The sequence below is a fragment of the Ursus americanus genome, chromosome 22 (assembly GCF_024610735.1).
Source record: "Ursus americanus isolate L20-20 chromosome 22, mUrsAme1.1.p, whole genome shotgun sequence".
Lineage (NCBI taxonomy): Eukaryota > Metazoa > Chordata > Mammalia > Carnivora > Ursidae > Ursus > Ursus americanus.
Genome location: NC_142148.1, coordinates 16,274,166 through 16,286,897, shown reverse-complemented (window position 1 = coordinate 16,286,897; position 12,732 = coordinate 16,274,166). Strand labels below are relative to the sequence as shown.

General features: G+C 40.9%; 1 protein-coding gene across 3 annotated transcripts in view; it reads left to right on the top strand.

Annotated features, from left to right (window-relative positions):
• Window positions 1-1,032: 1,032 nt before the first annotated feature.
• IFT52 (intraflagellar transport 52) overlaps window positions 1,033-12,732 on the top strand; it is a 35,279-nt gene continuing 23,579 nt past the window's right edge. Inside the window, exons 1-7 of one of the 3 annotated variants that reach the window (XM_045804651.2) lie at window positions 1,041-1,183; window positions 1,473-1,688; window positions 3,990-4,114; window positions 4,793-4,880; window positions 8,507-8,636; window positions 9,365-9,440; window positions 10,541-10,612. In XM_045804651.2, coding sequence (XP_045660607.1) covers window positions 1,644-1,688; window positions 3,990-4,114; window positions 4,793-4,880; window positions 8,507-8,636; window positions 9,365-9,440; window positions 10,541-10,612 — 536 coding nt within the window. In that variant the 5' untranslated portion in view covers window positions 1,041-1,183; window positions 1,473-1,643. Of the gene's footprint in view, window positions 1,184-1,472; window positions 1,689-3,989; window positions 4,115-4,792; window positions 4,881-8,506; window positions 8,637-9,364; window positions 9,441-10,540; window positions 10,613-12,732 lie in introns of those variants that run through there. The other 2 variants (XM_045804652.2, XM_087853572.1) reach the window with 2 other exon arrangements.

The window sequence follows — 12,732 nt, the reverse complement described above, 5'->3', positions numbered from 1 at the left end:
GCAGTGACAGTAGTTGTGTAAAGGCAACAAGAGTTGTGTGTTTCAAGCTCCTAAAACTGCTACTACTCTGTACCTATTGGAGACTGTAACAAACATTTCCGGATGTTTGTTTCCAAACTGCCAGATGTCTCAGCTCTTGGTTTGGACCGGCGAGGAAGTGGCATTGCAGTCCACACTCTCAGGGTAGGCAAGGGTCGCTCCCCTGGAGCGAAAGGTGGCCTGTTTGTGGTTACCTGCGCCTGGCTTTTCATTTTGATGGGAATGGCAGGACAACCTCTAAGTGGCTTTGGCTCTTTGACATAGCAGTTCCTTCTCCAGCCCTTGCCTTAATGAGTATCAATCATATCTCTGTTCATCCGGGGCGCCTTTCAGACCAGCTCCGGGCCCTCACAGCCCCCTTAATAATACAGTTTACATTTTCACTGTTTTGTAGGGTCTGGTCAAGGTCTAACTCCTGGTCTGGGGAGGCCCAGAGGGCGGGTTCACACCCATATCCCGTGCCTGGCACGGTGGCGCTCAGAGATGCAGAGCTAATTAACGAAGACCCAACTATCTCGAGTGACCATTGGCACCACTAAACCTGCCCACCCTCCCCCGGGAAGTCTTTCCTGGGCCCCCAAGGCCCCGAATCCCCTCCACACCGGGCACGAAGCCGCTAAATTGCGCTCTGGATCCCTCCACCCCGACATAGGGTCGAAGCCGCAGAGCTCCACCCGGGGTTCACCCCTCCTCTCCGCACCTGCGCCCTTAGGGCCGAGGCTAGGGCATCCCCCCCGCCCCCCCCCCCCCGGCGGAAGCCTTCGCTCTTCTCCCTCGCGGCGGAGCGAAGTTTGGGCCCTAGGGTCCTACCATTTTTACCAGTCTCTAATAATACTTGATATTAAAGGACGAAACGAGATGGGCTTGTCTTTGTCATGAAGTTAATTCACGTTCTGTTTCGGTCTACCCCTCATCCCACATAATGGTACAGTCCCATATTAGCCCCGCCCCCCGACCTCCTCTCCGTGTCGCTCCGGAATGGCTCCTTCGTTCTGTCGTCATCACGTTGCTCCGGGGTACGTCCACGCCCCAGGAACGCCTGCCCGGCGCACCGCCTCTCCAGCGCCGTTGCTAAGAGGCCTTGGATACCTGGCCGCGGGATGCCGGGCGGTGTCAGGTGAAGATGGTGGTCACTGGGCCTCAGGTAAGAAGGGCTCCGACTGGGATGAGCCGGTCGAGCCGTTGGGGCGGCCTGGGAGCTGGCGAGGGCCTCGCCGGCCTGTTCCTGAGGCCTCTGGGCCAGTCTTGTGGAAAATCGAGATTCGTTGGGATATAGTAAACTGGGGCCGCGGATATAGGCCTGGATCCCGAACCTCGCCCTGGGTTCGAATCCCCGTCGCCTGCGACCTGGCGGGTTTTTAGTCGTCTTGCTGAGTATGAAAGAGCATTGGTCGAGGAATCGTTAACATCTTAGTCTCAAACCCTTTTCCTAGGAATCGTGTTCTTAGGAATGTGTCCTACAGCAAAAATAATGGCAAGAGTAGAAGTATGTAAATTCCAGTTTGTTTGTGACGGCAAAATCGTTGAAAAGATGCCCATGAAGGCGGTGGTTGAGTTCATTATGGCATAACCACGCAAGAGAGCGTACAACCACTAACCTGACCATGAAGACTTCTTTCAGGAAACTGGGAAAAGCTGGATACAATATTGTATGTACGCATTGGGAAGACAAGCGTATACACGGACGGTTGGAACGTGAAAAGACCCTGGTGCTGTAATCATGAGCTCCTTTTTTTTTTTTTTTTTAAAGATGACAAAATGATTTTAGGGGCGCTTGGGTGGCGCAGTCGTTAAGCGTCTGCCTTGTTAAGCGTCTGCCTTCGGCTCAGGGCGTGATCCCAGCGTTCTGGGATCAAGCCCCACGTCTGGCTCCTCCGCTAGGAGCCTGCTTCTTCCTCTTCCACTCCCCCTGCTTGTGTTCTCTCTCTCTCTCTCTCTGTTAAATAAATAAATAAATAAATAAATAAATAAATCTTAAAAAAAAAGATTTTAAAGTTCAATTGGAATAAAAAAATATGTGAGACTAGGCAGGAAAATTCTAAAAAGTAAGGATAATAAGGAGGATTAGCTCTGCAGCACCACCAGATAGTATAACATATTATAAAGTTGTAGTAATTAAAATGGTATGGAACTGAGCAGGAACTTAGATGCAGATAGAATGTAATGGAATTCAGAATAGATCCAAATACAGATACTTATGGGGATATATTATGTAGTCAAGGTGGTATTTCAAATCATCATTGAAAAGGTGGTTTGGGGACACCTGGGTGGCTCAGTTGGTTAAGTGTCTGCCTTCGGCTCAGGTCACGATCCTGGGACCCTGGGATCAAGCCCTGCATAGAGGCTCCCTGCTCCTGGGGAGCCTGCTTCTCCCTTTCCCTTTGCCTGCCAGTCCCCCTCTTGTGCGCTTTCATGCTCTCTCTCTCTCATTAAATAAATAAATAAAATCTTAGAACAAAAGAAAAGAAAAGGTAGTTTGGTGTCAGGCAGCTTTCTAGTAATTAAAAAAAGAACAATAATGAAGCTCATTTTGATCACCAAAATAAGTTCCAAATAGGCCAAAATTTATATCTTAAAAACCGACATAACAAAGTACTAGAAGAAAGCATTCTTTTCAATTGGTGTATGTATTTGTAACCTTAGCACAGCAAAACTCTTGTAAATATGTCCTGCAATCCAGAAGTCAGAAAGGAAAAGATTAATACTTTTGACTCTGTAAAATTTAAAACCTTCTGTATGTCCTGCAAAATTCCAAACCAAACCAAAAAAAAGTACTAGAAGCTAAGTCTAAAGACAAGTACATTTATGAAAGTATTTAATGATCAGTTAGAAAAATATTAAACCCAATAGAAAAATGAACAGAGTACATGAACAAGAAAATCAGAAGAAATATGAGTGGCCAATATGCACAGTGAAAGATGGCCATCTTACCAATTTCAAAGTGAAAATTAAAACAATGAGGGCTTTTTTAAAAATTATTTTTGGGGCGCCTGGGTGGCACAGCGGTTAAGCGTCTGCCTTCGGCTCAGGGCGTGATCCTGGCGTTATGGGATCGAGCCCCACATCAGGCTCCTCCGCTATGAGCCTGCTTCTTCCTCTCCCACTCCCCCTGCTTGTGTTCCCTCTCTCGCTGGCTGTCTCTATCTCTGTTGAGTAAATAAATAAAATCTTTAAAAAAAAAAAAAAAAATTATTTTTGCCTATTTTATTAGCAAAGATGAACAAGATTAGAAATAGGATTACATAGAAACAAATGCATTAGTGTTAATGGAATTAAAAAATACAATTTTGGAGGGCAATTTGGAAATTATTTAGCCATTCAGCAGGTAGGAATTTATTCTACAAATATGAAAAGTGCAGAAAAATATCATGTTTAAGGATGATGTTTGTAGCATTGTTTTACTAGCAAAAATTTTGAAAAAAAATATGTTCACCTGTATGACTGGTTAAATTATGGTACATCCATAAATGCAATATTGTGCAGCAGTTTTAAAAAAATGTGGTAGATCCATGTGTACTGACATGGAAAGATACAAAGTTAGGTGAAAAAAGTGTGTTGGATCCTATATCATAAAAAAATTGTAAGGTAACGTGTATAAAAAGAATCTAGAAGACTATGCCCCACACTTAACGGTAGTTAGCAGTGAGAAATCAAGTGGGAAACATGGTCTAACGGCATAAAGGTAGGGTGATGGCAGGGCAGGGTCGTGAGAATAAGCTGGTAGGATGGCCAGGGCAAGAAACAGGAGGCAAAAGCCAGAGTTGGCCTTAACGTTTCTGTAGCTGTGATTATGCATTTTCATTCTCAACCTTTGAGAGTCATAGGGATTTCATAGCTAGGTTGCAGCTGTATGCCCTTTCTTGATAAATTAGAAGACTGTTTATTCCATTAGGATTTTTGGAATATTGTTTATTGTTTCTCTTTTTCTGATCCCTTCTTTTTTCCATAAGGTAACCATGGAGAAAGAGCTCCGGAGCACCATTCTTTTCAATGCATACAAAAAAGAAGTATTTACCACCAACAATGGCTATAAATCCATGCAGAAAAGACTTCGGAGTAATTGGAAGATTCAGAGGTGACCATATATATTGTTTTCCTTTCTAAGTGATAATAATAGCCTGCTGGTAATAATTGGAAAGTCTTTATTTTCTTATGTAAGAAGTTGTTTAGATAGAAGGAGTTCAATATAAAGATTGTTCAGAAGTAATTAAAAGATTATAAAAAACATCTCTTTTGAAAATTGACAATTAGCATATTGTCTCCCAAATTACAAATCAAAAAATTATTCGAATTATACAGATACAATTTTTTAAGAGGTTAGAGTCTTTCTCCATATTTTAACTTGGGTCAGTACTTCAGTTTAGGGAAAGGATAGATGAGAATTATCTCTTTGTGTGTGTGTGTGTGTGTGTGTGTGTGTGTGTGTGTGTGTGTAAATGGTTTTTCTTAATGGGTAAGGATATGTAATCATATCAGCTAATGGCAGAGCTGATTGAATTAGTAGTTGGAGGACTTTCATCTTGCATGGTTTAATTTGGACATCTTGGCCAATAGGAAGTATTTGAGCAGAGGCTGATCTGGGACAAGCCTATAGAGAGGATTTTTACTCTGGGAGAGAGGCTGTACCAGGTACCTCTAAATCCCTTCATCTCTGGGCCTCTCTGGCCTTTGGGTTCCATATAGTCTAGAGGCTAAAATAATTCCTAAATTGGCTTAAATTATGGATCTAACACTTTAAAAATCATATTTCTAGCTTAAAAGATGAAATCACATCTGAGAAGCTAATTGGGGTGAAACTGTGGATTACAGCTGGGCCAAGGGAAAAATTTACTGCAGCTGAGGTAAGAAATATCCAAAAAGAAGAAATACAGTAAGAAGGTTAGGTGCGTGGGCTCTGAAATTCTGGTTTTAATCCCTCTTCACCGTACACTGTATTGCCTTAAGGTATTCACTTTCCTGTCTTTCTTCATCATGGAGTTGTTAATGATCATTAACTGAGATACTGCATGTCAAGTACCAGACACATAGTTGAGGCTAATTAAGTACCAGCCATACCTGTTCGCCATATTTTTGCTTTGAAAATAGGAAAATTCCTTTTAACGTGAAGCTGTTTTAATTCTATTTCATAGAATAGACAAAGAATGATAAATGTAGAACCCAGAACACAAGTATTGGCAAAGATGTAGAGAAACTGGAACTTAGGTGCACTGTTGGTGGAAAGGTAAAATATGTGTCTGCAGCCATTATGTAAAATAGAATGGCAGTTCCCCAAAAAATTTTAAATAGAATTATCACATGATCCAGCAATCCCACTTCTAGATATATATCCAAAAGAATTGAAAGCAGAATCTCAAAGAGGTATTTGTACATTCACGTTTATAGCAGCATTATTCACAATAGCCAAAAGGTAGGAGCAACCCAAGTCTACCAATGGATGAATGGTAAACAAAATGTGGTATATACATCCAATAAATTATTATTCAGCCTTAAAAAGGTAGGCAGTTCTGATACATGCTACAATATGGGTGAATATTGAGGACGTTATGGTAAATGAAAGAAGCCAATTACAAAAAGACCAGTACTGTGTGATTCCGTTTATACGACGTGACTAGAGTAGTCAAATTCATATAAAGTTAGAATCGTGGTTGCCAGGGGCTAGGGTGAGGAAGGAAATGAGGAGTTGTTTAATAGGTATTGAGCGTCAGTTTTGCAAGACGAAAAGAGTTCTGGAGATGGATGGTGGTGATCCATTGCACAATTATGTGAATGTACTTAATTACTGACCTGCGCACTTAGAAATCGTTAAGATGGTAAATGTTACGTGTACTTTGCCACAACTAAACAGAAACCCCAGAACACAACAAGAGCTTTTCTCATAGAGACCTACAAGTGCTGTGGTGCTCAGGGAGGGTTGTGGGGAGTAGGGAAGTTGAGGCAGGGTGGGACCGATGTGGTCCTTAGACTGGGGGGATTCCACAGTCTTTTGCTCTGACTCTGGGTGGGGACACAGCAGGGAGGTCTACAGGGAAGCATTTCTATTGTTTTTTTGTTGTTGTTGACCTGACTGCAAGGCCACCTTCTCAGCTGAGAAGGGCATCAAGAGAGACATAACTGATCAGGTTAATTGAGAGAAGAGGCAGGAATTCCTGTTAGGAACATGGAGTTGGCCAGCTGCCCCCACCCACTGAGACCCTGAGGGAAATGTACACACAGTGGGCAGTGACCTGTGAAGGAATACTATATTCCTGGTTGGGTTTTAGCCTCACACTCCAATAATTTCTCCTCTGCTACCACCCTTCTCCACCTAGTGAAGACAAAGAGAGAGGTGACCAGGTCTTTGCTGAGGAAACAAGCAACCTCAGAAAAGCCAGGGCATCTGGAAAGAGAGTCAGAGACCAGTGCCTGGTCCTTTTCCCAAGAGGGAACAGGCACTAGGTCAAACCTTACTTCAGGCTCTTAGGGATGGAAGGCAGTGGCATCCAAAAGATAGAATCCCTTGAGAGGCATATTTAGCCTAATAAAATGTTCTCCCACCAGACCATGCCCGTCCAGCATGCCCTCTCTTTAGAGGTGGAGTGAGGTGGGAAGGAAAGGCAGAAAAACTTTTAACTTCTTTCTAAGGACCAACATCCCCCTGTGTTTTTATTCTTCTGCTAAGCTGATCCAAATGGTCAGTAGAGGTGTTCCTCCAGGCAGAGATCACTGCCTTCCTAGACACTGCTGCCGGCCTCCTAGAACCAGTAAAGGGGCCAGTTCATTCCTCATAGACTAGATGATCCCTCTTTGATGTTGTCCTCCAGAAACCTCTATGACAGGACATCATATGTTTGATACTAGATGTGAGAATCAAGCTGGAAACTAGACTGAATTTAGTTTTTCTTTGTTCCCACCTCAGCTCCATTGGCTTACACATTTGCTTGGTGATGGTATTCACTTACCGCCAGTTGGCCCAGACCATGCTTCCCAACCCTGTCAGATCAATATCTATCTATATTATTTTTTTAAGATTTTATTTATTTATTTTATTTTAGAGAGAGAGGTAGAGTGCAAGTGGAGGGAGGGACTAAGGGAGAGGGAGAGAATCTCAAGCCGACCCCATGCTGAGCAGGAGCCGGAAGCCCAATGTGGGGCTTGATCCCACGACCACAAGATCATGACCTGAGACAAAACCAAGAGTCAGATGCCTAATCGACTGTGCCATCCAGCACCCCTATCTATATTATAAATGAACCTTTATTCTGAATCGAGAAGCCTAGATATTATAACCCACTATCATTAAAAAAATAAGTGTCTTAACTGTAATGTAAAGAAGTTAAAGGAAGATGACTTATAAAAGAATATGTGTAAAAGTATAAAAGAATATGTGTGCTTCAAATTGTCAGTGTTTGGGCATATCGGCACTAGAAGAATACGTGTATTTCACTTTGCTAATGCTTGAGCCCTTCTTTATAATTGACATTTTGAAACAAAGGCTAAAAATAGGTATGTAGGATCCCCATGAATGGGACAGTCTCGTACAGAGTCCAGGATCCGTGAAGATCTCATTTGGGAGCTAGCCCCTTTGGTGATGTTAATTGTTGCACTATGTTTTCTATATTTAGGGGGCTGGAGGAGAGAAGGAAGTCTAGGGAGTGTGCAAGAGCAAGAGGCTTTGCTGTGGCAGAGCTGGGCGAAGCCAGTGGTTTCCAAAGTGGGATGTATATGGTAAATCACTGAGGTGCCGGAAGGAAACTCTATTTGTCGTATCTTTATTATCCTTCAAAATTTCCCTTTTTGGGAGGATGTTTTATAATTATATAAACACATGTACTTTATACACATATCAGAGTACGTGTTCACATTATTTTCTTATGGGGTGCTTGAGGAAAATTGAGAGACTATTGGTCTAGACCACTCACCCCAGGTTTTCTCAAGCTGGGTCAACAAGACCAGTCCTAGTTTTTTCTTCCCTCCTCAGCTTTGGGAAAGCAAGAGAGAGCTTCCCAAGAGATAAGCAGATAACATGTATTTCTCACTGTGGCTTGATCAGTCAGTGACTGGAACAGAATTCCTCCCTCGGGGTGGTATGCAGTGCCTTCATCCTGATGTCTGTGGCTGGCAGTGAGGGGAAGGTTTGGTCTGGAGCAATCGTTTTCAACCAGTGCTGATGTTGTCTCCACTAGGTTGAGACCGGGGCTGCTGCTCAATGGCCTGTGAGTTTCCTTTAGCTAATGGTTTCCACTTTTGGTTTGCTTTCCAGATAGTCAGTGTGGAAAATGTTAATTCAGTTTGAGTATTTTGAAACTTTATGCTTAAAGGCAAGCTTGGAAATCCTATGAAGAGAGTACCTTTTATATTATCTTATATACATTTATATTTAAGTGCCTTATAGATTTGTTTATTTTTCAGGTAGTTAAGATCTTATTCATAGTACTTTAGACAAAAGTCTTTCGGGTATATTTATATATTGCTTTTTTCCTTTGTGTAGTTTGAAGTCCTGAAGAAATACCTTGATGGTGGTGGTGATATCCTTGTGATGCTAGGAGAGGGTGGGGAATCCAGATTTGACACGAATATTAACTTTCTTCTAGAAGAATATGGAATCATGGTTAATAATGGTAATTATTATTATTGTTATTTTAGTAGAAGCAGTTGTTTCCTATTTATTATTCATATTGTAGCCCTCTGGACCTAATAGTATAGTGGAAAGAGCCCTGGGCTGAGGGTGTGTGGTCCAGCATTCTGATCTCAGTGGCAGTCTGAGACTTCTGGGGCTAGGCTTCTTCCGTGTATAAAATAGGAGGAATCGGAACAGAGTTCCAGGGTTCCCTACAGGTCAAAGTTTATATGTGTCTATAATATCAAACCTATTTCTTTTTTTTTTTTTTTAAGATTTTATTTATTTGACAGAGAGAGACAGCCAGTGAGAGAGGGAACACAAGCAGGGAGAGTGAGAGAGGAAGAAGCAGGCTCCCAGAGGAGAAGCCTGATGTGGGGCTTGATCCCAGAACGCTGGGATCACGCCCTGAGCCGAAGGCAGACGCTTAACGACTGCGCCACCCAGGCGCCCCATATCAAACCTATTTCTTTTTTTTCTTTTTTTTTTTTTTAAAGATTTTATTTATTTGACAGAGAGAGAGACAGCCAGCGAGAGAGGGAACACAAGCAGGGGGAGTGGGAGAGGAAAAAGCAGGCCCATAGCAGAGGAGCCTGATGTGGGGCTCGATCCCACAACGCCGGGATCACGCCCTGAGCCGAAGGCAGACGCTTAACCGCTGTGCCACCCAGGCGCCCCTCAAACCTATTTCTAATCTAAGATGCAACTTCCTCTCTTTTTCCCTTAAAGATGCTGTGGTTAGAAATGTATATTATAAGTATTTCCATCCTAAAGAAGCTCTAGTTTCCAACGGAGTCCTGAATAGGTAAGCGTGTTGAAAGCAGAAATGTTTTTACAGATGATTCCTATCTTCTCTTGTCTCTTCTCACACGTTCTTGTCACTGGCCTTTGTTCCTTTCTTGTTCTTTTGTTTTATTTTACTGTATTATAGTTTATTTTATCCCGTTACTTCTCATTCCTCCAGTTACGTTCCTCCCATGTTTTGAAACCTTATTACACATTCACCTTTTTGTCAGAATGCATTCAGTTGCAAGTGTAGAAAACCCTATTCTCTCAATGGGATGAAACAATGAAAAGATCTTATTGATTCATGTAATTGAAAAGCCCAGAAATAGGGCAGGCTTTAGGTGTGGATTGACTGAAAATTGATGATGTTGTCAGGGCTCCAGTTCCATTGCTCTGTAGTTCTCTTGGCTCTGCTCTGCTGTGTGTATGGGCTGAATAATTTAGCAGTATCCCTGCATGCCACACCATCTAGGGCAAGAGAGCCTGCTTTGGTCCCAGCATTCCCAGCAAGAGTAGTCCTGAGATTTGCTCTGTTTGGGCTGGCCTACGCCACATGCCCATCCTGAACTGGTCACTGTGGCAGAGGGCATAGAATGCCCCGATGATGCGTATAGCTGGGTCATATTCTCTACCCCTGGAGCTGGGGTGAGGTCAATTTTTTCTGTTTCACTGGATCTTAAAGGATAAATTAGGGGCTTTGGAGAAGTGGGAGGTGAATGTGTGAGAGGAGCAGCATCGGGTGCCCTCTCTGTGAGCTTTTCCCTATATTCAAAATTATTCATTCCACACTTGAATTTGCTATATGCCAGGTGCTCTGCTGGGTCTGATGATACAGAGTCTAGAATATAGGACTAGAATGTGGATCTAGTCTAGAATATGGTCTAGTATATTGATCCTTCCCTCAGGACTCAAGAAAGAAGAACTGATCCTCATATATAACTTTTGCAAGCTACACAAAGAGGTGTAGGTATGTAGGTGTACCTTTATTTAAGTTTTAAGAATTATGTTTTGAAAAAGTCTGCAAAATCCTTGCAGTTAGTTCATACTTACTGTTAATGAATGGAGTGTGAAATTCCTAAATTTTTTTTGGTTTACTAGATTTAATTTTTTTTCTTCAAGGGAAATTAGCCGAGCTGCAGGGAAGGCCGTGCCTGGAATCATTGATGAGGAAAGCAATGGAAACAATGCCCAGTGAGTGTGTTTTCTGAGGCTACCTAAAGAGGATGCATTTGTCATTTTGAGGAGTTTTCTTTTTCAAAGTGAAGAGTTTTCATTTCTCATTATAAAAGTCATTCTCACCAAAAAAACCAATTTGAACAGTTCGAAAGGAAGAAAATAGAAGTCGTGCACTATAAATGTATACCCCTTTCCCCAAAGATAATTATTCTTAACAATATGGTATTTAGATTTCTAGATTTTTTTTTCATATTTAAAAATATAGATAGGTACCATATTCTTTTAAATGACTAGATTAAATTGGAATTATCCTAATTTATCTAACCAATCTCCTGTTGTTGAACGTTTAGGTCATTTGTGATATTTTGTTTTAATAGTTAAACCGAACATTTATTGAGCACTTACTATATGACTGGCATTTGTCTGTGTGTGTGTGTGTGTGTGTGTGTGTGTGTGTGTATGTGTATATGAGACAGGCATTTTTATCTCATTTAATCATCACAGAAACACACAAAGGTTTTAGATGAGGTCACAGAGAGGTTAATTGCCCAAGCTCACTTGACTAGTAAGTGTGAGAGCTTGGTTTCAAACCTAGGCAGTCTGCTCCAGGGCCTGTGCTCTTAACTTCTGCTCCAAATTGTTATTATAAACAATTTTATACTTACTATAAATAAAGCACATAGTGAATATCTTTGTACGTGCGATTTTTGTGCATCTATGCTAATATTTTAGTAATGATAGATCTTAGTATTAGAATTTCTGGGTCAGAAGTTTTCCAGTTGTTGCATTGCCAAATGTGGTACGTGGCTAAATTGCCTCCGAGGTAGTTTATAGCACTTGTTGTCCCTATGAACATCTCCCTTTTTCTCTCTCGCTAGCATGGAGTATTCTCATGAAAATGATATCTCTTTATTTTAATTTGCTTTTCTTTGATTACTACTGAGTGGGATAGCCTTTAAAGGCTATTGGCTGATTGTATTTCCTCTGTTAATTTCCTGTTCACTACTTTTTGCCCATTTTTCTATTGATGGTTTATCTTTTCTTATTCATTTATAAGACCTCCACGTGTTGTAAATATTTTTTCTGGTTTACCTTTCTCCTATGAGGTATTTCGCCTCATAAGAGTTGAAAGTTTTATGTAGTTAAGGCATATTACAAAACTCTGTAATGAAAACAATGTGGTAATAATGCAGAAATAAAGAGAAATAAATAAATTAGAATCAGACTGTATATATGAAAGGTGAGGATTATTAGTTTATAGTAAAAATGACATTTTAAATTATTGGGGAATGAAGGGCATAATTGTGGCTAACCATTTGAAAAAACATTTCCATTTTTGCAGCACACTCCTAAAATATATTTCAGATGGATTACATTTTTTTAATAATTTTTTATTACATTATGTTAGTCACCATACAGTATATCCCTAGTTTTTGATGTAAAGTTCCATGATTCATTACTTGCGTATAACACCCAGTGCACCATGCAAAATGTGCCCTCCTTAATCAGATGGATGAAAATTTTAAATGATAAAAAAAATGCAACCATAAGATCACTAAAAGTTGGTGAATATTTTATAATCCTTAGAATAAAGAAGACCTTTCTTAGGACGAAACCAAGGCAAAGTGATAAAAGTGAAAAACATATGGCAAAATACATCATAGAATTAACATTTTTGACATTCAAGAATCATAATATTATTTATTTATTTATTTAAGCTCAATCTAACTCTTTTTTTAAATTAAGTTTTTTATTTTAATTCCAGTATAATTAATATACAGTGTTATATTCATTTCAGGTGCACAGTGTAGTGATTCAACACTTCGACACATTCCTTGGTGCTCACCATGATAAGTGTCCTCCTCTTTAACCCCCATCATCTGTTTCACCCATCCCCCACCCCTCATCATCTAATTCTTAAGCTTTGTGTCAGCTTATCCAGTTGGTGTAGGTAAAAGAACTGTGGATTTGGAGGTAGAAGTTTTTATTTTCATGTCTATCTTTGAGGGTGACCTGGGCAAGTTACTCTTAGCTTCTGTTTGTATGTCTGTGTAATGGAGATGATATGAATCTTACGAAGTTGTTGGGAAACGCCAGTGAGGCCACACTTATAAAAGTGCTTTGTTAGCTACATG